The sequence below is a fragment of the Stomoxys calcitrans genome, chromosome 5, assembly GCF_963082655.1.
Source record: "Stomoxys calcitrans chromosome 5, idStoCalc2.1, whole genome shotgun sequence".
NCBI classification, from domain to species: Eukaryota; Metazoa; Arthropoda; class Insecta; order Diptera; family Muscidae; genus Stomoxys; species Stomoxys calcitrans.
In genome coordinates, this window is record NC_081556.1 from 104573635 (window position 1) to 104594349 (window position 20715).

At 39.6% G+C, this 20715-nt stretch overlaps 1 protein-coding gene across 1 annotated transcript; it reads left to right on the top strand.

The window, feature by feature from the left end:
* Nucleotides 1–376: 376 nt before the first annotated feature.
* Nucleotides 377–19286, top strand: LOC106083480 (probable peroxisomal acyl-coenzyme A oxidase 1). The gene is made up of 7 exons (XM_013246526.2): nucleotides 377–624; nucleotides 12786–12942; nucleotides 13014–13306; nucleotides 13366–13771; nucleotides 13857–14363; nucleotides 18454–18718; nucleotides 18781–19286. Exons 1-7 carry the CDS (start codon nucleotides 489–491, stop codon nucleotides 19060–19062), a joined length of 2046 nt encoding a protein of 681 aa, XP_013101980.2. The 5' UTR covers nucleotides 377–488; the 3' UTR covers nucleotides 19063–19286.
* Nucleotides 19287–20715: the final 1429 nt, after the last annotated feature.

The window sequence follows — 20715 nt, forward strand, 5'->3', positions numbered from 1 at the left end:
GTTAGTTAATAATGGTACATTTTTGCGGAATCCATGGTGATGGGTCCCCAAAAATCAGCCCGGGCCAACTTATCACGTTTTTATTTTCTTTTTTAGTCGTTTAAAGTTGTTTCCCCTGAACACGCTTTTATTTGTTTCAAATGTCATCTGGCAACACTACATTCTGCTCAAGATCTCTGAATGTGTAATGAGCAATGCTTAAATTAGTGTTATCTTCAAACATTTGTCCATCACCATTGCCTGCCCTTGTTTCAGTGTCGATGAGATGGCTCTGCTATCAGCTGTTTGCATTATATGAGCTTTCGGCAGAAAGCTTTTGTGCTCTTAAACCCCACATGTAAATAACGCAAAAGCCAAAAACTCGTTAGTAAACATTTTGAAGTGATTGTGAACGCGTCGAGTGAATCGGATCGGTGTATCGTTGCCTTTCGTTAGTGCGTGTGTGTATTGGGAAAACATCGAATTGAAACTTTTACTGCACCAACACAATGAGTAAATTTGAAATTCCCAAGACGGTAAATCCCGACTTGGACATTGAGCGCAAGAATGCCAGTTTTAATCCCGACGAAATGGCAGCCTTTTTCTGGGGTAAACAGGAAATTGTGGAGATGAAACGAATGATAGGTAAGTTCAGTGACCAGTCTGGTGTCATAACATAAATGCTTTTTTGAAGCGGTCAAACGCAATGTAAAATAATAGTGATTTGCAATATTCTTGTATGTGTTGAACATATTTTAAAGAGAAGAGAGTGAGTTTAGTGCAAAAAACAGTGATGGAACATTTGTAAAGCTCTCTTATTTGTGATGGTATTAATTTGTATAAATTTTACAATTTACAATTTGTTTTCAAAAGAATATTATCAAAATTAAAATTTTTTGAAAATTTTTCCTAAAATATTAAAAAATTATTTTTAAATACGAAATTTGGTAACATTTCTAAATTTAATTTTTATTAAAATAATCTGCTTGAGTTTTATTTGAAAATTTAGTCTTAATGGGATTTATGTCTAAACAACATTTTAATGAATTTTTTTCTAAAGAGAAAATTTTAATTTCTTATTTTACAAATTTTCGTATTAAAAAATAAATTTGTAATTTTATAGGAATAGGCGTTATTTCAAGAAAATTTCTCTAATACAAAATTTCAATGAAATTTTTTCTAAACACAAAATTTTATTGAAGTTTTCTTTTAAGACAAAATTTTGATAAAATTTTTTCTAATAACAAAATACTTAATTTTTACAAAAAACAAAATTTTAATAATATTTATTCCAAAGAAGAATTTTTTTAAATTTATTCAAATACTTCTTCTTCTTCTCATATATAAAAAATCTATTTGTGTTTGTTTGTGTGTTCCTTATAGACTCTAAAACGGCTGAACCAATTTCGATGAAATTTTCACTGATGGTACATAATGTTCCCGTGGTGAAAATAGGGTACTAAATTTTTTAATATCTGAAGGGGGAGGCGGATCCTCCCCCTTGCCCTAATTTTCAGGAGCGCCAGATCTCGGTGGTGGGTGGTGCGATTTAAGCGAAATTTTGTGTGCTCTCTTATAGTACCCTAAAAATAAAAAGTTGGTATCCAAATTTCGAATGGGGCGCACTACCCTAAAACCAACCAAATATATATTTAGACCAATCACGACAATATGGGACTCAAATGAAAGGTATTTTAAATAAAAAAAACGTATCTGATATCCAATTGTCGGACCAAGTGCTAGGGGGACCACCCCAACCCCAAAAAAACACCCCTAAATCGGGCATATTTACCGACCATGGCAATATGAGATTCAAATGAAAGGTATTTACGAGTAGAATACGAATCTGATATCCAAATGTGGGACCAAGTTTCTGGGGGACCACCCCCTCCCCAATACACTCCCCAAACAAGACTTATTTACAGACCATTGCAATATTGGGCTAAGGTAAAAGGTATTTGAGTGTATATGAATACGAATCTGATATCCAAATGTGAAGCCAAGTGTTTGGGGGCCGCCCCTCCCAAAAACACCCCCAAAAGAGGACAAATTTACGACCATAACAATATGGGACTCAAATGACAGGTCTTTGGGAGCAAATCAGGAATCTGCTATCAATATTCGGGAAAAAGTGTCTATGGGGCCACCACCCACCCCCATAACCTCCCCAAACCGGTCATGATTGCTACTATGGAAAAATGGGGCTCAAAGGTACTTAGGAGTAGACCTCAAATCTGATATCAAAATTCGGGACCAACTGCCTAGGGGACGTCGCACCCCCATAACAAACCCCAAATGGGACGGATTTGCTCACCATAATAATTTGGGTATTAAAGGGAGTGGATCTCGATACTGATAGTTTTTAGGGCCCAGAGCCCAAACCTGGACATATTTGCTAACTTTTTTTATGAAAGGTATTTGATATTAGAAAACGAATTTGTTATGCAATTTTGAGGCCAATGCCAATATGGGGTTCAAATAAGTGATATTTGAAAGTAGAAAACGATGATGATATATTATCAGGTCTAAGTGTTTGGGGGACCACCACACTCCCCAAAACACCCCTAAATCGAGCATATTTACCGATCACGTCAATGTGGGGCTTAAATAAAAGTATTTTAGAGTGGAAAACGACAATATCGGGCTGACAGATTGACTTTTAAGAATAGAGTATATCAAACACCCAAACGTTAATGACCCTAAACCCTCCGAGCGAATTCATAGACCAATAAAGATCATATAGGATTCAGATAAAGGCATTTATATTCTAATACTGTTAGTCAAGCGATATACATACACTCTTTAATTGTCGAAAATTCATATTCAAAGGATAATTTTATTCCATATAAAGTAAAAGAAGCCGCAGCGGGGCGGGCCCGGATCAGCTGGAATTTTAATAACCACCACCGAAGGATGGGGGTATATTTATTTTGTCATTCCATTTGCAAAACATCGAAATATCCATTTCCGAACCAACAAAGTGTGTATATTCTTGATCGTCATAAAAAACTAAGACGATCTAGCCTTGTCCGCCCGTCTATCTGATGAAATCACTCTACAGAGATATTGAGCTGAAACTTTGCACAGATTCTTTTTTTTGTCCATAGGCAGCTTAAGATCGAAGATGGGCTATATCGGACTATATCTTGATATAGCCCTTATTATACCGATCTGCCGATCAGACTTAGGACCATAAAAGCCACATTTATTATCCGATTTTGCTGAAATTTGGGTCAATGAGTTGTGTTAGGTCATTTGACATCCGTATTCAATTTGGCCCAGATCGGTTCAAAATTTTATATAGCTGCCATATAGTCCGATGTCTTGATTTAAAGTCCTGGGCCCAAAAATGGCGCATTTATAGTCCGATTTCGCTGAAATTCGGGCTAAAAAATGCATTTTATTCTGGACTATGACAAAAGGAGATTTAAATATATAAATATAATATATTGTTCAAATTTTATGTAAATATAGGCAAGGTGTACCTTTTTTGTACACTTTATACATTATAAATTGCCATCACTGATCGGTACAAAAGTTTCACTTACAGAGCACACAACGGTGTAATGAAGCTTTCTTTCACAGCGACTTCAAAGAGAGAGAAAGTTGTTTGTTTATATTTTTTTTGTTTTAAATTTTTTTGAAAGGTGTTTCAATATTCAATCGAATATTACTTTAAAAAAAATTTCAAACTTGAACTTTGAACTACCATATAAGGCTCTCCACTCTCATTGAATAAATTAATCGAACAGAAAAAAATATGGCCCAACCTAATCTAGGGTACATTAACGTTAGTCTTTTGGAAATAGGTTGGTTCTTGTGTTGGGACAAGTATGCGAGAATCAGAGTACTCTGGTTCAAGGTACACATAACAACTTGGGTCATTAGCCCATTAACTACAAATAGCTAGAGAAATATTCCAAATTAGAGCTCGAGTTAAGTGGAAGGCGGTAATAGGGCAACAAATATAACCTGTGCATGGATTAAAAGACTGGCATTGCTAAATTGAATCTGGGTGTATCGGGGTTTTCATTAAGAGCGCTGCAAAAGTTTTTTTTTTAAATAAAAAAAAACTTGTGGATATCTATGAAACTATTTATTTCTATGAAAGTACATTTGATGCTATTATGTATGGAACTCGATTTGCTTGCAGAAGTCCATATGCTGAACCCAATTTTTGACAGTCTTCAAGCATAAATCAGCCGACACTGCTGCAATATCGCGTTCGATATTCGTACGAAGTTCATCAATTGTCACTGGCTTCTTGGCATAGACAATAACAAGTAAGAGCGTGCTAAGTTTAGCCGGGCCGAATCTTGGGAACCCACCACTATGGATTTTGCTAAAAATTTATACAAACTAAATTTAGTTGAACACCACATGCAAAATTTCAGCCAAATTAGACAAAAATTGCGGCTTCCAGGGGCTAAAGAAGTCAAATCGGGAGATCGGTTTATAGGGGAGCTATATTAGGTTATGGACCAATGTACATCGCACTCGGCACAATTGTTGGAAGTAATAACAGAATACTACGTGCAAAATTTAAGCAAAATCTGACAAAAATTGCGGCCTCCAGGGACGCAAGAAGTCAAATCGGGAGATCGGTTTATATGGGGACTATATTTTAATCTGAACCGATATGGCCCAATTGCAATCCCTACATCAATACTAAGTATCTGTACAACATTTCAAGCGGATAGCTTTACGCGTTCGACCGCTATCGTGATTTCGACAGACGGACTTGGCTAGATCGACTCAAGATGTCGAGACGATCAAGAATATATATACTTTATGGGGTCTTAGACAAATACTTCGAGGTGTTACAAACGGAATGACTAGATCAGTATACCGCCACCCTATGGCGGTGGGTATAACAAGTAGGTGCAGTTGCCCAACAACAAAATATTGAATGCACAATGTCAAAATCGGTTTTAAGTGCAACTCTGATTTTGAGTGTGTTCCCAGTTACCGCCATTTTTCGTTGGTTGTGTGTGGTATCGTTCTTAAGTATAATACGTTGTGTGCGTTTTATAGTTAAGAACAATAGCACACACAAACAACGAAAAATGGCTCGAACTAGTAACATACACAAAGTAAGAGTTGCACTTATCACTGATTTTGACAGATAGTGTACTCAATATTTTGTTGTTGGGCAACTGCCACTAACAGTAAATTAATATATATTGCATAGACCATAGATTTGACGTAGCCCCCCAGGCGTCTAACGGCATCAAATCGCACGATCGAGGCGGCCAATCGACTGAACAATTTCGTGAGATAACACGTTCTCCAAACTTGGTCATCACGGAAAAAGTACGGCCCAATGGCGCCGCCGGCCCATAAACCGTACCAAACCGTAATTTGTTCGGGATGCAATGATGACTCATGGATTACATGTGGATTTCTGTCTGACCAATAACGCATATTTGGCTTATTGACGAAGCCAAAAATATGGCGTCGTTTGCTGCCCCTTCCAGTCTACTTTTGTAGCATCGCTAAAAAAATCTCTTTACAATGTATCTGGCTTAAAGTCTTACCAACTCAAACGACCACATTTTTTGTTGATTCAAATGACTAAAATGTGTAGATAAGACCACCTTTTGCCTCGACACCTACTCCAAGCTGGTAAATAAACGAATTATAATCTGCACAAATGTTATCTGCCCATATTTTGGCTCATTCATACCATACCATCATTTAAAATGGAAAATTACTTCTGGTGGCAGTTATAGCTTAAAGTTCTTGCAAGTGCGCTCATTTAAGTGAAAACGATCATTTTGGGAGTTAAGGAATTGCTCAATTGGGGAAATTTTTTTTCATCAGCACCACCATAGAGGGTATTTTATCTACTCATTCCATTTGTAACACCTCGAAATGTTGATCTATGATCCCATCTTGTATAAATTCTTGAATGTTTTCACATTCGAAGTCGCCCTTCCTATTCAAAACCATGAAATTGTGAATATCATGATAAAAAGAAGAACAGCCAGCGAATTGCTGTCCTACAAGAGATTGTGCACAAAATAGTAGAATCCCTATGATTCTTGGCGTTTAGATACATATACCAAGTTTAAAAAAATTCGTTTTGAGGTTTTGGTCTTTTTGCTCGAAATCATTGCTCCTTTGACTAAGAAAGAACCTAAAATTTGATTCAGTTCCTGAGAACTCTTATACATGTCACATTTACAGCGCAATCAGGCAATAAATCCAATTATTATGGGATTAAGACCCTAAATTGGAAGATCCGTCTTTGTGGCAGCAATATTTAAATATCGTTCGATCTGACCCATATTTGACCGGATGTCGGGAAGCTTAAAACAACTCACCATTTAAATTTTTGGGGAAATCTGGTATTAAATAAAGCTTTTATGGGCTTCAGACCCTTAATCGGGTGGTGTGCATCGTTATCACGGGAACCTTTGCTGAAAGATACGGGGCCAAAGTGGAAACTTCGGAAAGTGGAAAGCTTCGTTTGTATGCGGAGTAGCTGCAAATTCAGCAGCGGGCAGTCAGCGGAGAACAGTCTCAGTTAGATTGAACAATTAAAAATTCACCTGTTCTGGGTGCCGGGCCACAAAGATGTCCCAGGGAATTGTAAAGCCAACGAGCTTGCAAGACTAGGAACTACCCTACATGGGGATATTGGAATCTGTGGGTATGCCTCTAGCGACATGTAAGCTAAGTTTTCAGGACCATGACAGATCACTGTTTAATGGGAAAACACTCTGACAGACTGATGATTTCCAGCAACGATTATTGCAGAAGCGGTGAGGTCATCGAAGAAGAAGAAGACATTATAGAACACCTTCTGTGTGTGTGTCCCGCACTAACAGTCAGAAGGAGTTCCACTTTAGGTTTTCATTTGTTTGAGATGTGAACATTCGAAAGTTATTGGGCTTTGTAAAGCGATCTGGATCTGGATGGTTCAACGGTAAGAACTAGAAGGCATCTTCCTTCTTCTGTTCCTGTGGTATCACAATGGACGAAAACGTCTAAGTGAATCTGATGGCAGGCTGCCACTTAAACCTAACCTAAACCGAAACCTCTTACGCTTTGAGTTGCTTTGGTCGATCAGAATGATATAAAAAGGGACCAGGATTGGACACAGCTCAGCCGGAACCATTACTTTGGCATTCAACCTAACCCAGCACTCTTGTAATAGCCTTAAATTGAAAATGTGAAGTTCATTATTTATGCCCGCATGTGAATGAATAAAATATGTAATATTTTATTACCCACACTGAAATGATTTGCAAATTTAATTATTTATTTCCATTTCGCTGTGTGACACTATCGGAGGTGCTCTTAAGGTGTTTTAGCTTATCATGTACTATGGCAATTTGAATAAAGTACAACAACAATTTCCGCTATTCTTAAATATTCGATTAACACGACAATCAGAGAGCGTTATCAAATCTTTGCTGGAGATATGAGGAGAGATAATCGTTCAAAACTAAAATACCAAAGTGAAACCACAAAGGTGGCCCATCATAAAAAGCAATGCAAGATAAGAAGTATTTTAAGCAGACGATATAGCCTTTATTCCTTATAAAATAATAAAGCGCTGAAATATGGGGTTCTATTTTTGGAAAAGTGCAACAGAGAAAGTCTTACATTTTCAATGAACGAATATTCATAGTATATATAATATAAAAAAATATCGAGAAATTTGCAATGTAAATACAGGAAAATTAATTGCATTAGCAGCAATAGTTAACTTATTAATCAAACAAATAAAAACGAACTTTGGATAGATAACCAAGACATCGAATACATTTCTAACCATGTACAATTATAAACTACCAATTACAACTGATATCGACTACAATTTGTAGACGTAGTAGTTGTTGTTGTTGTTGTAGCAGTGTGTTGTACACTGAGGCGTAGAAGTAGTCATGGCATTGCGCTTGAACTTGAATCGGACAGCACTCATGATGAGTGAGAAGTTTGCTCCTGTTCCTTGATGGAACTCTCACGGGAAAAAGTATAAAATTTTGAGAAGATCGATTCATAAATCCCTTGTTATGAAGAATTTCTTATTAAAGAAAGATGAGCCCACTGTGCGGGACTCAAAATTGTGCGTCTATTACAGCTTACGGAAATTTCTTACATACAACAAGAGCTTTCTAAAAACACTATTACTATCAATCCCATGGCAGCCGGTTCTACGTACCGGATTGGCCCGATGGAGTCTTTCATCGACAAGGGCTGCCGCCTCAATGTACAACACACTGCTAGAACAACAACTATCACTAATCCCCCAAAGTTTTGAAAAGAGCGAGATATTGAAAATTTTCTCATATATTTTAGAGAATGTCACCTTAGAGAAAGATGAACCCACTGTGCGGGACTGAAAAATAGTGAGTCTATTACAGCTTATAGGAAATTGTTATATAGACCAAGGGCTTTCTAAAAACACCATCCCTATCAATCCCATGGCAGCCGGTTGTACGTATCGGATTGGCTCTAGGGAGTATTTCATCGGCAAGAGCTGCCGCCTCAGTGTACAGTACACTGCTACAACAACATCTATCACTGATCCCCCAAAGTTTTGAATAAAGCGAGATATTGGAAATTTTCGAATATATTAGAGAATGTCACCTTAGAGAAAGATGAACCCACTGTGGCAGACGGAAAAATAGTGAGCCCATCACAGTTTGGGGAATTGTCATATAGAGCAAAGGCTTTTTAAAAACCACGAATAGAGATAACTTTATAATACTCTTTGATTTTTGCAGATAAAAGTGTTCTTAAAAACCTAAAAATAAATTCTGCCCGACTGTTAAATTCTGTAACAGAGCACCAAATGCAAAATTTCAGTCAAATCGGACAAATATTGCGGCTTGTATGGGCTCTAGAAGTCAAATCGGATAATTGATTTATGTGGGAGTTCTATCTGGGTTAACACCCATTTGGGCCTTTCTTGGCGCAGCTGTGGAAGTCATAACAAAACAGCACATGCAAAATTTCAGCCAAATCGGACAAATATTGCGGCTTGTAAGGACCTAAGAAGTCAAATTGGGAGGTCCGTTTTATATAAATTGTGGCTTTTAAGGGCTCAAGAAGTCGAATCGGAAGATCGGTTTATGTGGGAGCTTTATTTGGATTTGGAGCATATTTGGCACAGTTTTTGGAAGTCGTAATAGAACACCACATACAAAATATCAGCCAAATCGGACAAAAATTGCGGCTTGTAAGGACTAAAGAAGTCGAATCGGAAGATAGGTTTTTATGAAACCATATCAGGTTAAAGATCGATTTGAACCGTATTCGACACAGTTGTTGGAAGTCATAACAGAACACTACATGCGAAATTTCAGCCAAATCGGATAAAAATTGTGGCTTCCAGGGGTTCAAGAAGTCAAATCGGGTAATCGGTTTATATGAGAGCTATATCTAAATCCCAGAGCTATATCTAAATGGCCCATTTGCAATCGACCTACATCAATATTTTGTATCTGTGGAAAATGTCGAGCGGCTAGCTTTACGCGTTCGACCTCTGTCGTGATTTCGACTGACGGACGGACATGGTTAGATCGACTCAGAACGTCTAGAGGATAAAGAATATATATATTTTATGGGGTCTTCGATGGATATTTCGAGGTGTTACAAACGGAATGACTAAATTAGTATACCCCCATCGTATGGTGGTGGGTATAAAAATGGTGCGAATATTAATCCGCCCCATGCCACAATGGGCATACTCCTAAGCCAGTACAACACGACACGGTCAGCCATGCCAAATTATTTAAGAATATCGCCAACACGTCTCTCCAACCAGGCCTGAAACGCTGGGTCGCGAGTTATCTGTGTGGTCGGCACTCATTAGTGGAATTTTGGGATAAGAAGTCGAAGCACCGTATAGTGAAACAGGTAGTTCCCCAAGGCGGGGTAGTATCTCCGGCACTGTTTAATCTTTACCTATACCTACGGGCTGTCTCCTCAGTTCTCATGTGGATCACCTCTATCAGGATACAAAGATCCTACCCGTACGAAGACATAACTGCATGCTGTCTAAGCTATACCTTTTGTGCTGTTGTCGCAGAGATCATTCAAATCATCATCTTGTGGATAGGTATCCACCGCTCAAAAACCTGAAGGTAGGTCTACATGATCTAGTGCATGAGGTTCGGCACTATACGAGAGAACCTCTACATCAACCGGGTCTTGACAACATTCACGCAGATACGGTAGCAGATGCGGTCAATAGTTACCGGGTGAATGTAGTCCTTGGCGAACAACCGCCTCCTGTTGCACCTGAAGAATTTGACCTCCTCCGGCAAACCAGAGTAGTTCTGGGTGAATTATGTTCCGGCAGATGCAGTCGCCTCAACTTCTACAGAGCAAGGATTGATGCCGACGTGCAAGATGTATGACCCGATTGTGACCAGGAACTACATTTAATCTGTTTGACTGCCCTGCCAAACCCATTAGACTCAGACCCTGATCCCTCTGGGCGCACCCCAACTTAGTCGAAGAGTTCTTAGATCTGGACACTAAACAGAATCAAGCAGACAAAAGATAGAACACAGCAAACTGCTACAACAATAACACCTAATCGGCTTGTTGTGAGCTCTAAATGCAGAAACGTAACTTGAAAAAAGAAAATTTATGTCTGGAATTGCGTGATGCTTACAAAATCCCTAATTGTTTTCTATACCACGCGCCTTAGTTGGTGTATGCCTGGTAATGTGTCTCCACCTAAGTGACGGCTTAGACAGCCGCGAAAGCCAGGCAATGACATAGGAAATGCTACAAAGTCCCATCATCTTCTCCACATTCTATCACTTGCCGCACCGATTTTGCATAAGTGTACTGTTATGATACTGCAAGCTTTACTGACCCCCTGCTTGCTTCCTTTCAGCAATGACCTCGTTTTTTCACAATCCGGATCCCCCCATAGGATTTTTGTCATCCTGTTGACCGTTTCGCTGTTCCACAGTGTTACATGCGTTTATAGCCAACACTCTTAACTAGGACTGCTTTGACCCGAAGGTTCTCGGGTAAACCAAGTTTGTTGCCGGCAGTCCTCTGGCCTTCACTGCCAAATCGTGTGGTTTTTCATTCCCCCTACTCCACTATGGCCCGGCATCCAAGCGATCGGATAGTGCCATTCTCAGAGAAGTCTTTAATCTCCTTCTTACAATCCAAGACTGTTTGTGACTCTACCGTTGGTTGTTATTGCCCTTATGGCCAGTTTACTGCCCGTAAAGATGTTCACACTCGACGTCCTCGCGTTAGCACAACACCACCTCATGCATTCCGTGATCACCCGGAACTACGCCTGCAGGACAGTATTATGGTCAGCCAGTCTAAAACAGATCTCAGTCCCTGGGTTCTCAATGTAGACCCTCAGGCCCACTCTGTTCTCTTGCATTGATTCATCCGTATAACATGATGGCAATACTAGGGTTCCATCAATCCAAGACAGTGCCGCTGACAGTAGTTCATCGCACTCGAAGTCAAGGATCGTCTCAGGTATCCGATCGGAAACCTCTTCCCTTTTTTCCAGGTTTCCTATCGTTGCCTCGATTCCGCGATGGTATGACCATTTCGAACCTACGACCCGTCTACATAATGCCCAACATCTGTAAGCCTTCCCAGTACGCTCCTGAATATGACACTTCCAACTCAGTTTCCTGTCGAAGAACACCCCTAAGTATTTGAGCTTGTCAGTTATCGAAATCGTTTTATTGAGGAAAAGTGGGGCGTTTTGTTGGCCCACATTTGTCTTCCTCGTGAACAAGCAGATTACGTTCTTGAGACCTCAGGGTCTAGCCCAGACATTTGCCATATGGAAGACACTTTCGGCTCTTCTGCATAGCAGGTTCGGATTCTTACCCCTTAGAAGTATTATAACATCGTCTGCGTATCAGACGGGTTCAAATCCCTCCTCAGTCAGCATCCGTAATAAGTTATTTATGGTGGTCACCCAAAGGAGTGGCGATAAAGTGCCCCCCTGTGCCACTTTCTCCCTTATATTTATATCATGGGACCCGCAATTTATCCACCTGTTCCTATGGTTTATCCAGTCTCTAAGGACATATTCCACCCGGTGATACTCGTATAATTGCCCTACTCATTCAACCAAACCTACATTTTTATATCCTACACCACAACTGTGAAACAGGTTATTAAAATTTGCATTTGTTTGTAACGCAAAGAAGGAGACGAGCTAGACCCATCGATAAGCATGCCGATCGGCTTAGAATTACTTACTGTTTCGATTTAGCTGTGTCCGTCTGTCTGTCCATGTATTCTTGTAATCAAGATACAGGTAGCAGTTGTTGTTCAATAACAGAACATATTCCAGTTCGAGATCATATAAATTCTATTCTTTTTATTCAAAGACTAGCATAGCAAGGAAAAGTTTAGCAAATGTGTGCCGTTGTAAAAACACTTTGACTGGTATGGTGGATCGCGATTTCTGATACGCCATGTAACTTCATCAACACCTTTGTCAAATTGATTAAGGTGCTCTACATACCCAACGACTTTTGAGAGTACGACAGTGTAGAGCACGCTTTTGTTCTGAAACGGAGCTCAGGCGGACTTATTAAGCCCTGTTTCAGAATATAAGCGTGCTCTACACTGTACTCAATAGTCGTTGGGTATGTAGAGCACCTTTATCAATTGGACAAAGGTGTTGATGAAGATACATGGCATTTCAGGAATCGCAATCCTCCATGTCAATCAAAGTGTTCTGACAACATCATCACGAAATAATCAAATTTTAATAGAATTTTCAATTCATGAAAATATCAATCCATCACTAATAATACAATATATTTGTAATAAATTTGCAGAACAAGAGATATATTCCGATTTAGATGATCCTCTTACACATGAATTTGCCTCCTATGAGGATATGGCTTCAATAGCCATTAAACATGCCGTAGCAGCTACCAAAAAATTACGGGCCATACAGGACCGAATAAATCCAGGAGGATCTGAAGTATATCCGTAAGTTATCAGGATAATCAAATAAAAGCTGTAAACCATGCAATACAGAAATCTTCATCCCTAAACTCTAGAACCCTTATGGGAGGACCTGTGGGTGCTGCTCTTATGCCTGCTGGTAATCCCTTTGCTGTGCACTTGGTCATGTTCACAAGAGCCCTTAAGGGTCAGGGAACACCAGAACAATATGAGAAATTTGGACGCCGTGCTGATAACTGTGAAATTATAGGAACATTTGCCCAAACCGAATTGGGTCATGGTACATATCTAAGAGGTTTGGAGGCCCGAGCCGACTATGATCGCAAAACACAGGAGTTTGTATTAAACACACCCACCATGACTTCCTATAAATGGTGGCCGGGAGGATGTAAGTAGAATGGTTTTATAAAACTTATAAGGAGACTCAACATTTGTATATATTTTCAGTGGGTCACACCTGTAATTACTGCATATTTGTGGCCCAACTCTATATAGACAATGAGGCCAAGGGTATTCATATGTTTGTGGTACAAGTTCGAGATGAAGAGACCCATATGCCTTTGCCTGGTGTCCATGTGGGTGAGATTGGCAAAAAGTTGGGCATGAATGGTGTCAACAATGGCTTTTTGGGTCTTAAGGACTATCGCGTTCCCCGCATGAATATGTTAATGAAAAATCAACAAGTCCTAGCCGATGGCACCTACATCAAAAGTCCTGTATCTCAGTTATCATATTTTCCCATGGTTTATGTGCGCTGTATGGTGGCAATTGGTAATGCTTTGATGTTGGCCCAGGGAGCCACAGTGGTTACTAGATATTCGGTGGTGAGGCGCCAGAGTCCCATTGATGAAAAGTGAGTACCAACTTCGAGATAGTACTATATAGAAGGCAGATTTAATATGTTCGATAGCTGTTTAACTATTTTCCCTTTATTCCAGTGAACCTGAACCCAAAGTATTGGAACATTTGACCCAACAAATGAAAGTTATACCCGAAATTGCCACCGCCATTGCCTACCGTTTGGCTGCCGCTAACCTTTATCTTTTGTACAATCAGACAGCAAAAGATATCAGTCGTAAAGATTTTTCCCGCCTTCCTGAACTTCATGCTTTGGCGTGTATCTTAAAAGTTTCCTGTTCCTATGATTCGACCTTTGGCATTGAACGTTTGCGCCAAAGCTGTGGTGGTCATGGCTATTTACTGGCAGCCAATTTGGGAAATCTTTTTGCCACTGCCACAGCTGCCTGCACCTATGAGGGTGAAAATTCTGTTCTCTATCTTCAAGTGGGAAAAATTCTAATGAAAGTTTGGGCTGATGTATTGGAGGGCAAAAAATTAATGCCCACCATGGCATATTTTGCAGAGTGTGCGCAAATGACGCAATTTCCCAATTGGACTGGAACCTGGGATTGTTTGGTGAAGGCTCTACAATTTGCATGTGTTGGGTAAGTTATGTAAAAAATTCATAGAAAACTTTGGCGTAATGTGATATAAGCAGAATTGTTGTTTAAATTGATATATAAATAATAATTCTTAGCTGCTTGATCCCAAATTGGTTAAATTCACCTCCTCTCCTCACTTACCTTTCAATTGTGGTCCATATTGACCCGATCGTTCGAGATGTCCACCCGATGGAATTTTCTAACAAAAGTAACCTCGAAAAGTCTTTTCCTTATATCATCTCATATCATATTTCATTCAATCTCCCTAAGTAGGCTCGAGTGTGGGAGTGTGTTACCCGCGAAAGCCAGAATGATGAGATGTACAGGAAAGGTGTTTAGCCATTTTTCCTCCCAATTGCGGAGTAGTACTCGTAATACAAGAGGTGCTCAACCATCTCCAACTTCTCCAAGCCATCAAACCATGCGGATTCCGTCTCTCCCTATGTTCTGGGCAACGTCAAAGACCTGGCTTTGTAGTCAGGACTCATATTAGCACTTCCAGATCATCCTTCCTCATCGTTAGAATAAGAGACTTAATGTCTCGCAAAATACTCGGCCACCTCGTATTTGCTACCTGTAACGCACAACAACAGCTTACGGCTATGAAAAGGTTCACTGATCCGTAGCACGAACTGCTCTCAGCAGCAGAGCCTCATGGTATTCGCAATTCCATGGCAGCCGGTTGTACATACCTGATTGACCCGATGAAATTTTGCATCGGCAAGGGCTGCCGCCTCAGTGTACAACACCCTGTTACAACAACAACAACATAGCATTCGCAATAGTTCGCAAAAGCTCATTGGATCTTTGAATTAGTCTCGACCTCAGAGCCTTCAGAGGAGCCTGACAAAACATGCCATGGCTCAAGAACGAGCATCGCGTTCAGATCCTCTCTCGGCCATCCATCTTTGTTCGAGAGATCAGCACTGCCGCGATAACCTGTACCTTCTCAAACCTCCTGCGGAGTATACAGTTGTTCAGCGCCCGACAGCGCACACCCAATATACAGTTGCAAAGACTTTAGATCGATCAAGGCATTCAGCTCCTCTCTCGGTGCACCCTTACTTTAACCAGAGATCAGCAGTGCCGTAGTGCCCTGTACCCTCTCTATCTTCCTGCGAAGGGTACAGTTGTTCAGTACCCGATGAGATATCAGGCATCCATAGGTGGGAATCAGTGGAACCATTGGTCCCTTATTCTATATCCAACATTCCTTCTGCAACTTAGCATCTGACAAGAATTACGCCCAGGTACTTGGCCTACGGAGAGATCGACAGCTCTTCCCCATATAATCATCTTTAGCTTCATCGTTGTTGTTGTAGCAGTGTGTTATATACTGAGGCGTCAGCCCTTGCCGATGAAGAACTCCATCGTATCAATTCGGTATGTACAACCAGCTGCCATGTTGTACATCGTGAAAAGTACCAGTTCAGTCTTTCTGGGTTTTATGCCAAGCCCGTTGGTGTTTGCTCGTCCAAACAACTTCCTCGCAACCGCGTCAAGCCCATGGCAACCGGTTGTTCGTACCGGATTTACCAGATAAAGTCTTTTATCGGCAATGGCTGCCGCCAACAACAACAACAACAAAATCATCCGCGTAGGCAATGGCGTTCATCTTTTCCTTTTGGAAGGATCTAAGAGTCAAATTGATAACCATGAACCACAAAAGAAGGGATAAAACTTTTCCTTGTGAAGTTCCTCAAGTCACAATTTTCCTTATCGCTCTTCCTCCGCCCAAAGTTCGAAGTTCAAAGTTCTGTGTGGTGCTTACAGTTATCTCATCCCAAGGTGAGAGACTTGACTGTAATCCATGGTCAGGTGAGTGGCACGGTATCCCCACCTTCAGAATGAAATCTTCAAATTTAAATTTTGGCGTCAAAGGTTTCATCTACTTTATGAATGATCTCATATAGGGTGGTTGCCATTGTTCGCTCTTTGATAACGGCTTGCCCTTTGTATCACTTCTTAGTTTCCTTACGATCCACGGGCTTAAACAGAAGGGATATAATATTCAGGATGCCGCCTATCTTCCAAATGCAATTTTTGCCCATGAAAATTCCTCTAAGGAACAGGGGAAGACTTCTCACATATTAATGAATGTAGACCGATTCAAGTTTAAGCTCAATGATAGGGGGCCTCCTATAGCCGAGTCCGAACGGCGTGCCGCAGTACGACACCTTTTTGGAGAGAAATTTTACATGGCATAGTACCTCAGAAATGTTGCCAGCATTAAGAGGGGAAAACCACAGCTGAAAATTTTTTTCTGGTGGTCTCGCCTGGATTCGAACCCAGGCGTTCAGCGTCATAGGTGGACATCCTAACCTCTCCGCTACGGTGGCCTCCATGGTTTCTTCTACCCTATGCATGACCTCATATAGGGCAGATGTCATTGTTCGCTCTTTGATAACAGCATGGCATTTGTATCTCTTCTTGGTCCCCTATACGATCCACGGCCTTTAGTAAAAAGGTTATACGTCTAGAGACTTTTGATGCCGCCTAACTTCCATTACCTCTAATCAGTCTTTCGTTGTTTGTACTGAGACCCGTGTATAAAGCGGCTAGGAGGTGCGCCAGGTAGTTCGAATCCTTCTGAAGTAATACCCAAAATATTCCAACATACCTAACGACTGCAATGGTTGAAAGCTCTTTAAGTCTTCCTGAAACATAATGTCCGTAATGAAACACTTTCGAACAACCCTGTTGTATCTGTATCTGTCGTTATGTACTGTGAAATCTTACTCGCGTAGTTCTCTACCAAATCCGTAACTACATACTTCTGCCCGATTACTAGCTTACGTGTGTGTATGATGTAGGAGGCGGATTAATATCCGCACCCTCTTTAGAATCTAACCTAATCTACATCAGTCCGTCCCTGTCTTATCTTCTGGGATCCTTCACATAAAAGCTGGACTCCTTATCTTTATAGGCGACCATCCTTCCTCATACGAAATGACTGTGGCATTGTTTTAGGAAGCCACACTAATACCTGATTTCATACCCACAATTGTCGTTTTTTTTTTTGGTATATAGAGCTACAAACCTTCGTCTTTGTCTTCTCTGCGCAGGACCTCTTATTTCTTGCTACCACGCCTTTGCTTAGCTTACAAGCATGCAATCTTTTGTGAACATGCTTCCCTATACTATGAAGAATGCAGTCACCTTTGTGGATGGGGGTTGTCTTTCTTCCTCATCAAGTTTTGATTGCAGACTTTCAGGGTTCATATTTTGGGCACCGCAGCATATGATTTGCCTAGGTGGCAATTTACAGTTCCAATATCTTCTGATTAACCGCTTGTTTACATTTTGGACTGGTTGTATGTTGAGATTTAACCGTGATAACAATACCTGCATACTCCAGTCTGTCTCTATTGGCTGGACACAAATAGAAGAATTTATCCCAAATATACATAACAATACGGCATTGATAGTGGAGCAACACCATAAGGTATGGATATGGATAAAATGTAAAACGAAAGTACCTTGTAGTATTAAATTTATAACCAAATAGGTATTGCTATTAATACCACACTGTTATTGGCTCAGGTACCAATCAGAAAATTTTTCCCACCCAAAGAATTAAAACAATAATGAAATGGCATTTTAATTTCATTTTATTTTGCTTGTGTATGTTAAATAATTAATACCAAATGGTATTAAATATAATGTGCTAAGTATACTTCAAATCGGTTCAAAACCTAGTATAGCTGCTTTTAGAGGGCGCAATTCTTATGCGATTTGCATGAAATCTTCCACATGGTGTTTTGGTATCACTTTCAACAACTGTGCTTAGTATGGTTCAAATCGGTTCATAACCTGATATAGCTGTCATATAAACCGATCTTGGATCTTGACTTCTTGAGGGCGCAATTCTCATCCGATTTGGCTGAAATTTGGCGTGAGATGTTTTGTTATAACTTCCAACAGGTATTGGCAAAAAACCGTCCTTTTCCTCTTATAATATGACTGCGACATTCTTTTTGGATGAATTTCCTACTTTTTTAAGGTTAATTTCATTACGAGATATTTATAGGGGTTCTATTTCATAACCTATTTTTTCCAATATTGATGTCTTAACTCTCTTCTCTGTTTTTAGTGCTACCCGTGTTGCCCATAGAAGTTACAGCGCCCGCCTTAAAGCTGGTCAAAGTCAACCTGTGGCTGTCAATAACACTGCTCTGGAACTAACAAAAGCTGCTGAGTTACATGGTCGCGTTAATGTGGCTGGCAACTTTTACCAAGAAGTCGTAAATGGAAAAGGCAAAGATAAACGATCACCACAATTCCAAAAGGTTTTGGAGAATCTATTGGAGTTGCATTTGATTCAGACATTCTTCCGTCATTTGGGAGATATTTTGAGGGTATGTCAAATAATGGCGAAAATGTTAATATTCATTAAAAAAAATCTCTTTTCTTTCCACAGTTTGTTCGTGTTACGGAAAATGAAATCTCCGCCTTACAAGTGCGTATGGAGGAGGCCCTGATAACTTTGCGTCCTGATGCTGTGGCCATTACCGATGGTTTTGATTTTCATGACAAAGTTTTGAGTTCAGCTTTGGGCTCCTATGATGGAAATGTGTATGAGCGTCTATTTGACGCAGCACTTAAACATCCCTTAAATAAGAAACCAGTGCCAGATTTCTTTGAGAAGTATTTGAAACCATTCATGAAGGAGAATGCCATAAAGGCCAAAGCCAAATTGTAAACTCCAGTTAAAGTTTAAAAATTAAGCCCCTGTCTTTGCCTGTTTTAAAACATATTGGTGTATATATATTTCCATGGTGCATAGCTTTCTATAGGTATTTTTGATAATTGACTTTGTTTTTTTATGTATTTACATAATTTTATGCATAAATGTAGAGTTGTACATACAAATTAGTATATATTTTTGTAAGTGATGAACAAATAAAAAGTTTAATACATATGAAATTTATAAGGAGACTTTCAATTCAAAAGGATACACATATAAAAAAGATCTGATAGAGTATGAGCGCTTCGTGAGAAACTGGCGCCTAACCCAAATTAATTGTATTGTACTCGAAAAAATCAAAAGTTAAAATTGGAAGAAAAGTCTTGACCCAATGATTCCTCTTCGTATTTCAAATCCAAGGATGCTTTCCGATTTTCGAACTTCGAAAATATGACGGAGATACAGCAGTTTCGAACTTCCATGGACTATTCGGAGTTTATCCACTAATATTGCAATTGTGAGCTTGTTTTTTGAGGAAACACATTGAGGTTTACTCTATTCGCATTTTTAAGCCCAGAACCTCAATTCTGAATGCTTTTCTCAAAAATGTTTGGGGCTTCAAAAATTGAAAATTTTTAAAGGCTAACCCCTTGCTCGAAAAAACCGAAAAAAATTAAAAGTTAAAATTCGAAGAAAAGTCTTGACCCAATGATTCCTCTTCGTATTTCAAATCCAGGAATGCTTTCCGATTTTCGAACTTCGAAAATATGACGGAGATACAGCAGTTTCGAACTTCCATGGACTATACGAAGGTTATCCACTAATTTTGCAATTGTGAGCTTGTTTTTTGAGGAAACACATTGGGGTTTGCTCTATTCGCATTTTTAAGCCCAGAACCTCAATTCTGAATGCTTTTCTCAAAAACTTTTGGGGCTTCAAAAATTGAAACTTTTCAAAGGCTAACCCCTTGCTCGAAAAAAACCGAAAAAAAATCAAAAGTTAAAATTGGAAGAAAAATCTTGACCCAATGATTCCGCTTCGTATTTCAAATCCAGGGATGCTTTCCGATTTTCGAACTTCGAAAATATGACGGAGATACAGCAGTTTCGAACTTCCATGGACTATACGGAGTTTAGCGACTAATTTTGCAATTGTGAGCTTGTTTTTTGAGGAAACACAATATGGTTTGCTCTATTCGCATTTTTAAGCCCAGAACCTCAATTCTGAATGCTTTTCTCAAAAATTTTTGGGGCTTCAAAAATTGAAACTTTTCAAAGGCTAACCCCTTGCTCGAAAAAAACCGAAAAAAAATCAAAAGTTAAAATTGGAAGAAAAGTCTTGACCCAATGATTCCTCTTCGTATTCCAAATCCAGGGATGCTTTCCGATTTTCCAACTTCGAAAATATGACGGAGATACAGCAGTTTCGAACTTCCATGGACTATACGGAGTTCAGCGACTAATTTTTGCGATTGTGAGCTTGTTTTTTGAGGAAACACATTGGGGTTTGCTCTATTCGCATTTTTAAGTCAAGAACCTCAATTCTGAATGCTTTTCTCAAAAACTTTTGGGGCTTCAAAAATTGAAACTTTTCAAAGGCTAACCCCTTGCTCGAAAAAACCGAAAAAAATTAAAAGTTAAAATTGGAAAAAAAGTCTTGACCCAATGA

Bases quoted from the DNA above. Each gene is read 5' to 3' on its own strand.
- LOC106083480 (XM_013246526.2), top strand. From the start codon at position 489: ATGAGTAAATTTGAAATTCCCAAGACGGTAAATCCCGACTTGGACATT. The intron at 13,307-13,365 runs GTAAGTAGAATG...ATATATTTTCAG, and splicing joins TAAATGGTGGCCGGGAGGAT to TGGGTCACACCTGTAATTAC. The intron at 14,364-18,453 runs GTAAGTTATGTA...CTCTGTTTTTAG, and splicing joins CTACAATTTGCATGTGTTGG to TGCTACCCGTGTTGCCCATA.